General features: G+C 54.5%; 1 protein-coding gene across 1 annotated transcript; it reads left to right on the top strand.

The window, feature by feature from the left end:
* Positions 1-10,019: 10,019 nt before the first annotated feature.
* LOC141988921 (perforin-1-like) lies at positions 10,020-14,190 on the top strand. The gene is made up of 3 exons (XM_074955049.1): positions 10,020-10,219; positions 11,911-12,497; positions 13,038-14,190. The coding sequence occupies exons 1-3, from the start codon at positions 10,067-10,069 to the stop codon at positions 14,188-14,190; spliced, it is 1,893 nt and encodes a 630-aa protein (XP_074811150.1). The 5' UTR covers positions 10,020-10,066.
* The last annotated feature ends 2,251 nt before the right edge of the window (positions 14,191-16,441 follow it).

Here is a 16,441-nt window from a genome sequence, read left to right as displayed (position 1 = left end):
TTAGGGGATCGGAGAGGGGCATGGGTGTGCATTGGTCAATAGCACTCCCTGTCCAACCATTTGCTAGATCCCGCTCTGCTGATGCTGGGCGGCTTCATGCTGACCCTCCTGCTTGGGAATCAGGGTCTCCTATGCCCATAAGAGACGTCTGCTCCTGTGGGTCCGTTATCTTCACAGCTCCCTCTGGGAAAACATCCCATCAAGAACCGTCCATTTCAAATCCATCAGACCAGCCTGTCCAATGATTCCAACCATCCAATGGATCCCTCCAATCAACAAACTAATGTATCTACCTACTGCATACCTCTTCTCAACCTATTTACCATTTTCGGTTGCATATGCAGGGAAGGTTGCATTGTGGGTTGCATATGCGGCTCTCTATGTGTTATTTTGGCCACATCCGCAGTGCATATATACTATCTGTATGGCCCTCAGATGTGACACAAGCTTCAGCTGTGTGCTGACTGGGGCACAAGCGGCTGCGGGTTGAGAATTACTGATCTAGTGCATCCAATATAACTAACCAAGCAACCAACTAAGGTCTTAAGGACATCCAACCAACCAACCAATATGTGTAGCCAGTGCAACCAACCAACCAATGAATGTCCCAAGTACGTCCAACCAACCAGTCAACCAAGATGTGCAGGCCGGGCAACCAATCCACCACCCCCTGTCTCCAGCCACCAATGGTATTTATCTGTCTAGTGTATCCACTGGAAAACCGATGTTCTCTGCAGGAAGGGATAAGTTCCAGAGCTTAGCCCTGTCCTATTGCGGCTTCAGTGATCAACCCTCTGTAGAAACCTGAAGATATTGCAGGGTGGACATGGTTCAAAACACCCAGCAGATGGGCCGGGGTTCCAGGGGGAGGATTCATTAGGGGGCTGTTCCCTAAATGTTGTTTCTGTTGCTTTCCACAATTACCCAGCTGCTTTGGGGTTAGTTATATCATTATAAATACACAGGTCCCACCCACCAACCAGCTGGATGTTCTCTGCTCAGATGGTCGTCACAGATGATGACGTATCACTCACCGTCAGGAAGCTTCAGAGTTCATACCCAGGAGAACATGCCACAGGGCTATTGATTGAGGCTGTCAGCAGGCTCAGGGAGATGGCACTGCATTGGAGTCACAGTTGGGAAGAGCAAATTCTCCCTAATTCGGGGATTCAAGATTCTTCCTGTCTCACTTCTACCTGCATCTGTTGAGAGCCTAGATCAATAGCTCCACGGTGCACCTCACTGATGATGGGTGTGGTTAACTCTGAACCCTACTGACTGCAAGTTAAACATCTCCAGCCTGGAAAACTGCCATGCAGCTTTGCAGCACCACTGCAAAATGATTTGTTTCTGGGAGGATTCCAGGTCTCTGGATCTTTGCAAATGTATCTCCCTGCCTCAATAAACATGTGTGAAATCAAATTTCTAAGCAGGAAGTCTTGTGATTCTTCTAACCTCAGTGGGCTGGACCTAGATCTAGAGTAGAAACGAGTGGCTACAATACATGCTTGGGAACACTAGGGGGAGCTCTGGGATGGAGAGAAGCAAGGCATGGCAAGACAGGGGAGCTAGACAGCTGGATGAATTTGCTGTAATGGGGAATCTGGTGTAATGTGGCTAATGCCAGTCAAAGGGAGTGGCTTCTGTCCGGGACAGAGTGTGGTGGGTGGGTGTGACGCTCTGTACCTCGGGGGAACATCCTAGGTTGCTGACCTAGGCAACAACAAAAGAATCTGTTAGACTCTCCAGGAAGTCACCCCCTTCCTTTGGTCAGTTTGGGACTGCAATGAGGTAATGCTCACCTGATTCTGAAGGGGGTGGGGGGGGGCAAAGCCAAGAGAGTAGAAAGGACATGGTAAAAGGGAGAGACATTTGCCACGCTCTCTCTCTCTCTTCCACCTACATCTACGGACACTACAACAAGTGAATGAATGATCAAAGGGGAGAATTTGGCTGCAGAGCAACCAAGTGTAGCCAGCCTGTGGTAAGAAGCATCTAAGGGCTTGGCTACACTTCCGAGTTACAGCGCAATAAAGGAGCCCCGGGTGCACTAGCTCACTCCCCATCCACACGGGCAAGGCACGTAGAGCGCTCTGACTCCATGGCTACAGCGCTGCTGGTACTCCACCTCGGCGAGTGGAATAGCGTTTGCTGCACCCCCGCTGGAGCACCGCAGCGCCAGTGTGAAAGAGGTGTTGCATTACTGTGCTCTCGTCAGCCTCCGGAAACGTCCCATAATCCCCTTAAGTCAAGTGGCCACTCTTGTCATTGTTGTGAATTGAGCTGCAGGAATGCAGAAATGCCCCTTGAAAGCTCCGTTTCGGAGAAGCCGGAGACAAAGTAAACATTTACTGTTTGCTTTGAGTGAGTGAGAGAGAGGCGGGGGGCAGAAGGGGGGTCTGAACTTACAAGACAGCATGCAGACACACTCTCAGAACCCCAATAACCCACTCTCTCTCCCCCCATATACACACAACACACTCCCTGTCACACTTCACCCCATCCCACCGCATTGGAAAAGCACATTGCAGCCACTTGCCCGCTGGGATAGCTGCCCACAATGCACCGCTCCCAATGCCGCTGCAAGTGCTGCAAATGTGGCCACGCCAGTGCGCTGTCCATGTGGACAGACTGCAGGGCTTTCCCGACTGCGCTCTACGAAGGCGGGTTTAACTCACAGCACTCTACATCGGCAAGCGTAGCCAGGCCCTAAGTTTGTAAGGGCGTTGAAAGCATTAAGATCAGCTTAGAATGTGTTTTGCTTTTATTTCATTTGACCGATACTGACTTGTTGTGCTTTGACTGATAATCAGTTAAAATTTATCTTTATAGTAATATATCTGTTTGTGTATTCTACCTGATGCCGTGCGTTTGGTTTGAAGCGTGTCAGAGACTCCCCTTGCGATAACAAGCCTGGTACATATCAATTTTATTGTTAAATTGACGAACTTATATACACTTGCAGCATCCAGCGGGCATAACTGGACACTGCCAGACGGAGGTTCCCAGGGTAGTGTCTGGGACCGGAGATATTGGCTCGTGTCATTCGGTTGCACAATACAAAGAGCAGCTTGAATGCCAGAGGTTGTGCATGAACAGCCCAGGAGTGGGGGTTCTCACAGCAGAGCAGGGTCAGGCTGGCTCCCAGAATCAAGCATTGGCGTGACCTTGGAGATCACCAGTCCAGATAACACCAGAGTGGAATGTCACTGTGGGAAAGAGCTACAGGGAGATGGACTGTGTTATTAGGGGGTATTAATATCCCCCAGCTGATATTTGCAAGACACTGCTATTGCCAAGGGATCCAGAAGGGGATATGAGGAATTTTTCTTCTAAGGGGATTCAGCTCTGATCTGGCCCTAGAGCAGGGGGATTGGCTATCTCAGGGGGCTGGGGAATGGGACACGAGGCCCTTCTGGTCTTTTGGCGCTGGTTTTGATCTGGCCCCACGACTCTCATCTGGGCCTTTGTTCCAGTCTCTTTCAGGCATCTCTTGTGGGTGGAGAGGCCATCTCTTGAGCCATCTGAAGACAAATGGAGGGGTTTCCAGGGCCTTTTATATTCTTCCTCTTGTGGCCAGAAACCCCTTGTTCTCCTGTGCAAAATCACAGCAACAAGATGGAGTTTGTAGCCACATGGACAAATCACATGTCCATGAATGATTCAGCTTTTTGCAGGCTGACACCATTGTTTACATGTTAGTTTGAACGTTCCCAAGGAAAGCTCAGATGTGGATTGGCGTCTCCCAAAGTCCACTGTTGTCAAGGTTCCTTCCCCACTCTGAACTCTAGGGTACAGATGTGGGGACCTGCATGAAAACCTACTCAGCTTACTTTTACCAGCTTAGGTTAAAACTTCCCCAAGGTACAAACTATTTTACCCTTTTGCCCCTGGACTTCCACTGCCAACACCAAACTTTATCTGGCTTCCTGAAAAAATGGAGTTTGGACACATCTTTCCCCCCAAAATCCTCCCAACCCTTGCACCCCACTTCCTGGGGAAGATTTGGTAAAAAAAAGCATTCAGTTTTCTTACAAGGAGACTTTTAATAGAAGTAAAGGAATCACCTCTGTAAAATCAGGATGGTAGATACCTTACAGGGTAATTAGATTCAAAACATAGAGGATTCCTCTAGGCAAAACCTTAAGATACAAAAAAGACACACAGACAGGAATAGTCATTCTATTCAGCACAGTTCATTTCTCAGCCATTTCAAGAAATCATAATCTAACACATACCTAGCTAGATTACTTACTAAAAGTTCTAAGACTCCATTCTATCCCCGGCAAAAGCATCGCACAGACAGACATAGACCCTTTGTTTCTCTCCCTCTTCCCAGCTTTTGAAAGTATCTTGTCTCCTCATTGGTCATTTTGGTCAGGTGCCAGCGAGATTACCTTTAGCTTCTTAACCCTTTACAGGTGAGAGGATTTTTCCTCTGGCCAGGAGGGATTTTAAAGGGGTTTACCCTTCCCTTTATATTTAGGACACCCCCCACACACTGTTCACTATCCCCCCATTGATATTGTAGTCTCTCTCTCCCCAGTGCAGCCGGAGGAGCCAGTATCCCTATCCCATGCTGCTGATCGCGCCCCATCCCCCCACCTCGAGAGATCTTCCCACGCCCCACCCTCTTGGTATCCTTCCCCTCCCCTGCCCGCACCCTTCCGGGGACAAGTGGTTCGCCTTTCCCCTCTCCCCTAACCATCCCTTCTCTCTCCTGCCTCGTGCCAAAATACTGGGGGAAACTGTGGGTGGGGCCCCTCACCTTGACCCGGTGGCCCCACCCCTGCCAAATCCCCCATCTCTCCCTGTGGCTAATCTCTTGACCACCACCACCGGCCCCTCTGCCTCCGCCCCTTATCGGGCGCCGCTGGACATGGGTCCGGACTCCGCAGCTGCCATGGCCACAGCCCCCTCCAGTTTGTGGGGAGCCTCCTCCGCTGGTAAAAAGGGCCAGGGGAAGGAAAAGGGCAAGAGCCCACCCGCCTCCCGGGATGTCAAGAAGGCCTCACGCTAGCGGCGGGCAAGTTCCCTCTGGCCTTTCCGCTGGCTGGAGGTCTCCCCGGCTGCGGCTGCTTTTGCTGCTCGGGGTGGCCCTGCCGGCCTGCCCTCCGGGGGCCAGCGGCTGACCCCACCTCCATCTCTGGGGTCTCTCCTGGCTGGCTGCGGGTTGCTTGCTGCTGGTCCCTTGAGCCGGCTGCTGTTACCATTCAGGAGGAGGACCCTGTTGGGGGAGCGCACAGACGGGTGCTGGACACTGTGGAGGGGCTTCGCTGCTGAACTGAGTGACTTTCCTCTTTGCTCCTGGGGTGGTGGTAGCGACAGTTGTGGGGAGCAGGGGGAGTGGTGTGGGGCCCTCCCCCGGCCCATCTGCTCCCACCTCCAGCACCCCCACTTACCATCTGGACCTGCTCTTCACCCCTCCACACGGGGCAGGGATAGCTCAGTGGTTTGAGCATTGGCCTGCTAAACCCAGGGTTGTGAGTTCAATCCTTAAGGGGGCCATTTCGGGATCTGGGGCAAACACTGGGGACTGGTCCTGCTTTGAGCAGGGGTTGGACTAGATGACCTCCTGAGGTCCCTTCCAACCCTGATATTCTATGATATTCAGCTCTTTGCTTTGCCCTGCTTCACCATCTGAGGCTGGCAAAGACTTGTGCAAACGCTCATGCTTTTCCCCCTTCCCTACCCTGCTGCATTATAAAGTGAGCCCCCCCTGCGTTTTGCTCACCTGCTTCCCTGCAGCATTTTGCCCCCTTGCGTATTGTTGCCTGCCTCGCCCGCCCCTTGCTGCCCATTTTGCTTCCCATCCCTGTTGTCGACTTGCCCCCTTAGGAGTTTTTGGTTACTTTCCCAGCCCTTCCCCACCCCCTGAGTGTTTGTGAGTTTGCCTGCCCCTCCCTAGCCCATCAGTGTCTGTTGGTTTCCCTGTCCCGCCCTCAATCCTGTGGGTCCTCCCTGTGCTTTACCCGCCCCCACCCACATCCTGTTTCCAGTCCTGACCCTTTTCCCCCTTACCTTCCATTGCGCCCCCTCTCAGTCCCCTTGCTTCATGAGCCCATATCCTCTTCTTAAGCACTTTTTTCCCTTCTACGTTGCCGCCCTCTGTTCACTGCACACCCACACCCACGATGATATTGTAGTCCCTGCCCTTCCCAGGGCATCCAGAGGATCTGGCATCCCCACCCTCCTGGTGATTGTGCCCCACCACCCTGCCTCAATTGGCCTCCCTGCGCCCCCTGCCCTCCACAGGCACCCGCCTGTCCTGCCTTCAGCCTAGTGGTGAGGAGTTAAGCCATATCAATGTGACCAGTCCAGCAAGACGCTCCGCTAGCCAGCCGTCCTGGCCATGGACCACACCGCCGAGCACCCCTACACGTGCCTGCCGTGCGACAAGACCTTCCTGGCCTCCTGGGATCTCAAGTGGCCCCAGCTGGTGCACTCGAGCGAGCAGCCGTTCCAGTGCGGCTGCTGCAGAAGGAACTTTCTCGTCTCCTCCAGCCTCCACGAGCACGAGCAGATGCACGGCGAGCGGTGGGGTGGGGAGGGGGAGGAAGGAGGGGCACTGTGATACCACCAGCAGGGCAGCACCTGCAGGTAGGCCCCGGGGGACCCACCCGCGCCAAATATGGGGAGGCCCCCTGCTTGCCCTGCGACCTGCGGACGCACAGGGAGCTCCACCCCATCCTGCACCCCTTCCCGTACCCCGAGTGCAGCAAGGCCTTCTCTGACCGCGCCGGCATGAGCCCCACCCCACAGTCCAGGCACCGTTGTTCTGTGCATTGCTGTGGCCCCTCCTCTGTCTTTGAGGGTGGCTCTCTGCATCACTGGGGGCCCTCCCCCCTCTTTTGGGGGCTTGGCTCTGTGCATCACTGGGGCCAATCCCCCCTCTTGGGGGGTGTGGCTCTGTGTGCTGCTGGGGCCCACCCCCTCTGGGGGCTTGGCTCTTTGGTAACTCCCCCACACACACACTCAGGTTGGTGTGTCCCTCTGATCCTCCTGGGGCTCCTTGCTCTACTCAGCCCTCTATATGGCTCCGTGACCCCCAGGGCTCCTCCCCATCCTGAGTCCCTGGGGAGCATGTCTCTGAGCTCCGATGCTCCCCTCTCTGGAACATAGCTGTCTCCTCCACTAGAGCCCCTCCCTCTTCTGGGTCCATGGGGGCGTGGCTCTGAGCTCCCAGGCTCCTCCCCTTCACTCTGAGGGCGTGGCGATCGGGCACTCCCTCCAGGGGATGTAACTGTCTCATCCCCAGGGCCTCTCCCTTTCCTCAGCCCTCACGGGATGGCTGCTTTTTGTTCCCCAAGAGATGCGGGGCCTGTTCCCCAACTGCGGGTGGGCTCTACAATGAGCCGTCTCCTTCTCTTGTCCCTCTGCTCTCTCTGGGGAGGGCGGGGGAAATTTATGAAAGTAGCACAGCACACGGTTCAATGCCCCTCCCTCCCTGGGTGTGGCTGTATAGGCCCCACCCTTCACAGGGGGTGTGGCTGTACTGGCCCCTCCCTCCCCAGGGGGCGTGGCTCAGTGCTCCCAGGCCCCACCCCATCGGGCATGGCTGCCTCCGCCTGGTAATACACTGTCCTTATCCATGTAAGTGTGGGGGGGGGGGCAGGGGGAGCATTGCCCCCTGCTGGAGGGAATTGGAGCAGTCTGTGAGAGCAATTCATTGATTCCCTTCGGCGCTGTGGAGTGGGGGTGCAGTGGGGCTGGAAGGGATTGTCGGGCTGAGGGTTTTGAACTTAACGGTAAAGGGAAGCTCATGGTAACCCCCGTCCAAAGCTTCTTTGTAAACCAGCCTCGCGCTGATGCTGTGAAAGAAATATGAAAGCAACACCCCTTTTTGTCGCCTGGGGGCTTGTGTGATTCCTCCCCTCCCAGAAACTGGATAGAACCCAGGAGTCCTGGCTCCCAGCCCCCTTACTCTAGCCTACTAGACCCCACTCCACTCTCAAAGCAGGGGCCGGAAACCAGGAGTCCTGTGCTGGAGGCTGGACCTGGGGTAGGCCGTTCCCTGAAATGGGCAGACCTTCACCCCCCCCCACCAGCTGCCAACCTAAGCCCCTCCTCTTCCTGAACCGTATGAGATATGGCTGTATGGTCCCATGCCCCATCCCCTTACTGAAGAAGTATGGCTGTGTGATACCCTCATGGGATCACCATTCTCATGCCCTGGTGCTCCTCGCCCTTTCTGGGGCTCTTGCCAGAGGCTCCTTCCCTCCTGGGTCCTATCTCTGCACTTCCAATCCTCTCGCCGTCCCTTGAAGGGTGTGGCTGTCTCATCCCTGGGGCCCCTCCCCAGCCCTGGGAGTACGGCTCTGTGCTCCCAGGCAGGGTGGGACCCTGCGTCCAGACCCTTTCCCCCTCCCCAACTCTCCAACGTGGGCTGTCACTTACAATGCTTTGCCAGTGACAAGCAGCCAACCCCGCCAGGCGCTGAGGTCACTCTGCCAACAACAGGCAGGGAGACACCCAGCTCAATTGCACGAATGCTCTAATTAAAGAGACAGACATCAGCAAATCTCCCCAGCCTTGGACCCAGGAAATGTATCTTTTCACAAGGCTCAAGACCTTCCCTTGAATAGTGCAAGTTCATTAATTAGTTCACCACTTTGTCAAAGGAAAGTTTACATGCACCAGCCTTTCTAGCCTGAGCCGATTCCCCAAACCCTATATGCAAACTCACTGGTAAGGATAAAACATGAAAATTACACAGGCTGGATGGATTCCCTTCTCAGCCTGGGACAAGTCTCCCCAGTCCAAAGTCTTTGTCTTCCCAAGGATGTTGAGATGGGGGAGGAGAGAGGCCAAGTGGTGATGTCACTGGGAGTCTGGATTCTTCTTGATGGGCCACCAACATGGGTCCGGCCCAGCCTCATGTAAATGTGTCTTGTTTGTTGAATTTTTGTTGTCACTGTGGGCATTTCCAATTATCACATATCTCAGGAGCAAATACACTGCAACACTTGATAACTTCACCTACAATGAGAGAACTCACCATTCAACAGGATATTACTATTCAGCAGAGCAAGACTTCTTAAAAGATACCTCACAAGGCATGTGTTGTGCAAAACATTTCATTGTCATATCACAGTATTGAATAAGGGGGTTCCTGGCTGTTATTTTGAGGTACAGAGTGTCACCCCCCCACCCCCAGCTTGTATCTCCATGGGGGAGAAGGAGACAAAAGCGGATGGGGGGCATGCTGGGATGGAGTGAGGGAGACCCCTGGTAGAATATATGGGGATGCAGAAAGTGAGGGTGACCCCGGCAGAATAATGAGGGGTGCAAGGATTGGGCATGACTCCTGGAAAGATATTGGAGGGTGCAGGGAGACAGGGATCCTCCCAGCAGTGGGGTGAAGGAGTGAGCAGAATCCCCTGATGGGGGGAGTCCAGGGGCTCCTGTGTGGGCTGTGGGTCTCTGGGGTTGAAGTCCCAGGAAATGAAAGTGTGGATAGAACAAAACTCAGGGGAACAGAGAGACAGAAGGAAACCTTAAACCTGCTCTACAGCAGCCCAGGGTGGTCATCCCTCCCTCAATGCCCAATTTCCCCACTTCCACCCCAGCCTGCCCCACAGGGCCAGAGCATTGGGCTTGCTCCAGATTTACCCAGGGATCAGAATCCTGGCCTGATTCCATTGGCATCGGTGGGGTGGCTCTGTATTTACAGTGGGGTCCCTGAGGCGCTAGGTGCTGGCCCCAGTGCGGCACTAGGGGGCACTATGCTGCAGGGTGGGGGGCTCAGCAGGGGGCGCTCTCCCCTGGCAGGCACTGCTGGCCCCAATGCCCCAGTGTGGTGTTAGGGGGGTGCTGTGCTGCTGGGCAGGGGGCTTAGCAGGAGGAGTTCTCCTCGGGTACGCAATGGCCCCAATGACTCGGTGCAGGTTTCGGCTCACTGTGGTTTCCTTTGCAGACTCTCTAGCTCCTCATACCCTGGGACGAGACTCACGGGAGGCGTGTTTGATCCACCACAGGGGTGGAAAAATTGGTGGCCACAGCTTCCTTCCCAGCTGGTTGTGGCTGGGGGTGTGAAGGGGGGCAGGAACTCAGCGCTGTGGGAAGCATGATGACGGCTGAGACACTGAGAACACAGGAGCCCTTTTGTGGTGCCTTGATCCATCTTCAAAGCGCGTCTCTCCCAGCAGAGACACATCCCAGCCCTGGCTGCCGACGGGCCTCGGATCCTAAATATACCTCAGCTTGGCTCCTGAGACAGGTGAGTGATGGGTGGGTCTGCACAGATCATGGCTGAGATCGGGAACTCCATTGTGCCAGGCCCTGCACAGACCCTGACCGAGATCAGAGACCCCTTCACGCCGGGCATTGCACAGACCTCAGCCGAGATCAGGAACCCCATCGTGACGGGTCCTGCACAGACCCCAGCCGAGATCAGGAACCCCATCGCGACGGGTCCTGCACAGACCCTGGCCGAGATCAGGAACCCCATCGCGACGGGTCCTGCACAGACCCTGGCCGAGATCAGAAACCCCATCGCGCTGGGCACTGCACAAACCTTGACCAAGACCAGGGACCCCATCTCTCCAGGTGCTGCACAAACCCCGGCCAAGATTGAGGACCCCATCACTCTGGGTGCTGCACAGACCCATCCCAACTGAGATGCCCCCCCCCGGCTAATGCCAGGCTCTGCACAGACCCCACCCCCGCATTGAGATTGGGAACCCTGTCACACCGGGTGCTGCACAGACCTCAACAAAGATCGTGGTTCCCAGTCTCTTCTGCTCTAACCCACTTCACCCCACTCCCCCGCCAGAGCGAAAATAGAACCCAGGAGTCCTCACGCTCAATCCAGTGCTCCAGCCACTCGCCCATGTTGCCACTCAGCTTTTGATCATTAATTTACATAGTTGACACCTTTCATATCAGGGGCATCTTGCAATTTCAGGCTGTTTCATTTTCTATTGGCAATGAAGCAGTGGGGGGCAGCAGATCTGGACTGAGGAGCACCGGCAGAGTCGGGGGGGAGGGAACCCCAAGGTTTGGATTGCAGAGGGGCTGGGGGCTGGCCAGAACCAAGCAGTCCATATTCAAATGCATTTTTCTTGCCGGGTTCTGCTGGAGTGAGTTCAAACATTTACTGTCTCCTCCCAGTCTGAGCCTGCTACCCTGACAGGATGCAGAGCTGTTACCCTTTCCTGCCCCACAGCCAGCATTGCTGAACAGTTAGAACGCAAGTTGAAAACAATTCAAATCGACATTTAACACAGCATCCCTTGTGGTTAGGAAGGGGAGGGACGCAAAGAGAAGTGTGAGGTGCTCAAATCATCTGGGGCAGAAGGAAGGGGACAGGATACCACCAACCAAATCCACCCTCGGCATGGCCACAAGGGGGCCCCAGCAGTTTCCACAGCAACGCCAGTCAGGCCTAGCGTGGCCCAAGGTCCCCCTGCTCTTGCTGGCTATAAAAGCCACCACTCGAAGCCACGGGTTGTGTGTGGCTTTGCACTGCCCGCTAGTGGCCAGACCCAGCCACTACTTCAGCTCACTAATTATAAGCCATAGAATCTGTCCACATTGCACCATCCTTTAATGGCCCCAATGAGGAACTGCAATGACCCATGATTATATAGCAAGCTGTCGAGTGGGTATGTGAAACTCTACCTCCTCCTCATAATTAGTGTTGGTATTACAACATCTGGGAAATAGGGACGGGAGGGAATTGATGCAAATTAAATAATCTGTAGTCAAACATGCAAATGAGGCATCAGTTCATTTGTGTATTGCCACCAGAGTTTCTAGAGCCCACAGTTTTCATGGGTGTGCTGTAGAGCATGGTAGATGTCATGGATGGTAAGTGGATGTCTCTGTTGCTACAGCAGAGTTAACCAACGGAACTGCCTGCCACTGGATTGTCACTAATTCTGGATCTCTCTGTTTCTCTCCCTGTAGGGGAGTTCAGAGGCCGACGGCCCTTCGTGGGTGGGGGAACCCATCACATCAGCCATGCCCAGATTTGGTGCCTTCATCCCCCTCCTCCTCTTCATCTTCCCTGGGGCCTCCTCCCATTGTCACACAGGCATGGTCAATGAATGCAAGAAGCACACGGCCTTCGTGCCCGGGCACAGCTTGGTAGGAATGGGCATCGATGTGACCACGATGGCCAGGAACGGGGCTGATCTGGTGGACAGCAGTGACTGGCAGAATCCAGACGGCACCTGCACCCTGTGCCGGAACCAACTGCAGGGAGGGCAGTGGCAGAGGCTGCCGCTGGCTGTGGTGGACTGGAGCGTCCACGTCTCATGCCAACACAACCTGAGCAGCTCGGTGCAGCAGTCGGCTATGGGCATGATGGAGTCCGCGGCGTCCCCGGTGCAGAACGACTGGAAGGTGGGGCTGGACGTGCCGGTGAAGCCCAAGGTTAATTTCCAGGTGGCGCTGGCCGGATCGCATTCCAAACTGGCCAGTTTCCTGCTAGACCACACGCGGAAGGACAAATACAGCTTCATGAGCCATGAGGTCTCCTGCGGCTATTACAGGTGAGAGCCAGCCTCAGTCAGGAGGGCTCATCTGGAGTTGGGATCACAGCAACACCACAAGGTGACACAGGGCCTTTCCCCTCTAGTGGGCTCTGGTTCCCATCCGGCCCCAGGGCAGGAGACTAGCTTGTTTTAGGGAAACAGGGAATGGGACATGGGGCCTTTCCCCTCTGGGGGGCCCTGGTTCCCATCCAGCCCCAGGACAGGAGACTAGCTTGTTTCAAGGGAGCGGGGAAGAGGGAAGAGAGGCCTTTCCCGTCTAAGGGGGCACCAGCTCACATCTGGGACGGGCCAGCTGTGGGGGATTTTACTGTCCTGTATGTCAGGACACCCCGGCCACCTGCTGTGGCCAGAAGTATTAAGCAGCTGGCGGTATCCCCAGCAAGGTTGTGAAGTTCAGCAGACTGGGTGCTTGCATTGAATAGGAACCACCTGCTTAGACCCTTTCTTCTGGGTTGGCTGGGGCCTTAGGCTACACAGCTAATGATCTCAGCTGACTCATTGGGCTGAGCACACTCCTCCCCTTGTCTCCCTGACCAGGTTCCGGGTCAGCGAGATGCCACCGCTCACCAGCCATTTCACTCTGGCGCTGGAGAACCTCCCGGAGCAGTACGACAGCAAATCCAAGCTGGAGTACCAGCAGCTAATCAGCAACTACGGCACCCACTACCTGTCCCAGCTGCAGCTGGGGGGCCGGGCACGGGACGTGACGGCCGTGCGGGTCTGCGAAGCGGCATTGAGCAGCTTGAGTGACGACGAGATCAAGGACTGCTTGAGCATGGAGGCAGCCAAGAGTATCGGAATGGGCTCAGTCAAGGGTGGGCACAGCAAGTGCGAGGAGGAGAAGAAGAAGGGGAAGATCCAGGGGAGCTTCCACGAGACATATCGGGAGCGCCACGTTGAGGTGGAGGGAGGAGAGAGCACGACTGATGTGCTCTTCGGGAGTGATGCCAAGGTCTTCTCCGCCTGGATAGAGAGCCTCAAAGCCAGCCCCGGCCTGGTGTCCTATTCTCTGCACCCCATCCACATCCTGCTGGAGCAGGATGACCCCAAGCGGGAGGCGCTGAGGCGGGCAGTGAGTGAGTACATCTGTGAGAGAGCCCTGTGGAGGAATTGCACCCGAAGCTGCCCCTCGGGGACTCAACGCAGCGCCCATGACCCCTGCTCCTGCCTCTGCCCCGGGGATACCGTGACCAACACCATGTGCTGCTCGCGGGAGCGTGGCCTGGGGAAGCTCACAGTGACAGTGAAGACGGCCAGTGGCCTCTGGGGGGATTACGTAACTGCTACGGATGCCTTCGTCAAGGTCTTCTTTGAGAGAAGGGAGATCCGGACCGGCACCATCTGGAACAACAACAATCCCATCTGGAACGTCCACTTAGACTTCGGTACCGTCCGCATCACCAACGCCAGCAAGATCCGAGTCCAGGTCTGGGACGAGGACAACAAGTGGGACGATGACCTGCTGGGAAGCTGCGACATCCCGCTGGAGGCTGGGGGGCCCCACCAGAAGGATTGCTACCTGAACCATGGCCGCATCTGGTTCCAGTACAGCCTGCGCTGTGGGCCCCACCTCGGGGGCCGGAGCTGCTTCGACTATGTCTCCCAGCCACCCCAGCAGAGCACAGCCAAGGGGAAGGAGGTGGAGGTCTTCTGGTCAATAGCACTCCCTATCCCCCAGAGCATTTTCTAGCTCCCACTCTGCTAACGCTACTGAGCTTCATGCTGGTACTCCTGCTCAGGTATTGGTCTTTCCTATACCCAGAAGAGACGGTCTGCTCCTGTGGCCCAATATCCTCACAACTCCCTCTGGGAAAATATCCCAACATGAACTGCCCATTCCAGATCCCTCAGACCAGCCTGTCCAATGATTCCAGCCATCCAGTGTGCCCAACAAACCAAGGCGTTCACCTACCGCATCCAACCTATCTGCCCCCCGCATCCAGCCAACTGCCAGCCAACCGACCAAACAGTTGTTGCATTTAATTTATCCAAGGTATTCATCCAGTAAACCACCAGTTGGATTTAGTGTATCCAATTTATCCAACCAACCTATCAAAGAACATGTGACATGCATCCACCATATCCATCCCTCCAAACAACCAATGCATATATCTCGTGCATCCAACATATGCAACAAACCAACCAATGAATGTATCCAGTGCATCCAAACAACCATTCAATTTATCTAGAGCATCCAATGTAAAAAGCCAGCCCGCAGGGCAACCAACAAATGAATGTGTTTCGGATGTCCACTGTAACCAACCAACCAACAAATGTATTTAGCGTATCCTGCCAAGCAGTGTATCCAATGCACCTAATGTATCCATCCAGGCAACCAACCAGTGTAAGTACCTAGTTCATCTGGTGTAGCCACGCAACTAATATCTTATGTCCGTCCAACCAACATGTGTAGCCAGTGCAACCAACCAACCCATGAATGTCAAGTTCATCCAGTCAAACAATATTGCAGGTAGTGCAACTAATCCACTACCCCACGTATCCATCCACCCACTGTCTTTGCCTGTCTAGTGTATCCAGCTGAAAAGAGATCATCAGGAGCAAAGCTCAGTCCCGTCCTATTGTCACATCAGGGATTAACCCTCTGCAGAAACCCAAAGATACTCCAGCGATGGGAAAAGTTCTAAACACCAGTGGATGGGATGGGCTCCTGGAGGGAGGATTCAATAGAGGGCTGTTCCCTAGCTGTCATTTCTGTGGCTTTCCACAATTATCCAGTACCTTTGGGGTTAACTATCTCATCCTGAATGTGCAGGTCCCACCTACCATCTAGCTGGATGTTCCATTCTCAGATGATCAGCAGAGATGATGTGACATTACTTGCCATTGGTAGGATTCAGAGTGAACACCCACAAGGACATGCCACAGGCCTATCGGTTCAGGCTATCAGCAGGCTCAGGGAGATGGCACTGCATTGGGGTCACCCTGGAAAAGGAAAATTCCCCCTACTTCTGGGATTAAAGCACCTTCCTGGCTCACCCCTATCTGCATCTGTGAGAGCCTAGATCCATGGTGCTGTTAACTGGTAATGAGGGTTGTTAACTCTGAACCCTACTGACTGTAAGTTCAATCTCTCCAGCCTGTTAAAATGCCGGGCAGCTTTGCATCTCCACCACAAAATGATTTGCTTCTGGTAGGATTCCAGCTCTCTGGATCTTTGCAAATGTATCTCCTTGCTTCAATAAACATTTGTGCAAGCAAATTTCTAAGCAGGAAGCCTTGTGATTCTTCTAACCTCAGTGGGCTGGACCGAGATGTAGAGTAGAAATGAGTGGCTGCAATACACACTTGGGAACACGACGGGGAGCTCTAGGCTGGGCAGTTGCAAGGCATGGCAAGACACGGGAGCTAAATAGCTGGATGAATTTGCTGCAATTGGGAATCCAATGTAATGTGGCTAACGCCAACCAAAGGGATTGGCTTCTGTCCAGCACAGAGTGGGGTGGGTGGGAAAGAGATACAGGGAGATGGGCCGTGTTATTAGTGGGCATTAACATCCCCCAGCTGATATTTGCAAGACACTGCTATTGCCAAGAGATTGAGGAGGGGATAGGAGGAATTTTCCCTCTAAGGGGATTCGGCTCTCATCTGGCTCCAGGGCAGGGGGATTGGCTGGCTCAGGAGGCTGGAGAATGGGACACCGAGTGTTTCCCCTGTAGGGGGCGCTGGTTCTGATCTGGCCCCGCGACATGGCTGGCTCCGGAGGCTGGGGAATTAGAATAATAGTCCTCTTCTAATGGTGCAGCTCCGATTCCCTCCAGCAAGTGCCATCCTGGACTCGTGAAGCCCCAATCCGGGTGATCAGCTAAAGCGATCTTGCACGTCAGTTCTGACAGTGCATGGAAGGTGTTGGGGATGGCGGGAGGCTGCAAGCTCCTGATCTTCCCCTGGAATGAAGGCTGGGATCCTGGTGCAGACGTAGA

The sequence above is a fragment of the Natator depressus genome, chromosome 6, assembly GCF_965152275.1.
Source record: "Natator depressus isolate rNatDep1 chromosome 6, rNatDep2.hap1, whole genome shotgun sequence".
Classification (NCBI taxonomy): Eukaryota; Metazoa; Chordata; order Testudines; family Cheloniidae; genus Natator; species Natator depressus.
This window is presented reverse-complemented; position numbering and strand designations above follow the sequence as displayed.

Excerpts from the sequence above, each read along its gene's own strand:
- LOC141988921 (XM_074955049.1), top strand. The coding sequence starts at position 10,067 with ATGATGACGGCTGAGACACTGAGAACACAGGAGCCCTTTTGTGGTGCC. Across the intron at positions 10,220-11,910 it reads CAGCTTGGCTCCTGAGACAG|GGGAGTTCAGAGGCCGACGG; the intron begins GTGAGTGATGGG and ends CTCTCCCTGTAG. Across the intron at positions 12,498-13,037 it reads GTCTCCTGCGGCTATTACAG|GTTCCGGGTCAGCGAGATGC; the intron begins GTGAGAGCCAGC and ends CTCCCTGACCAG.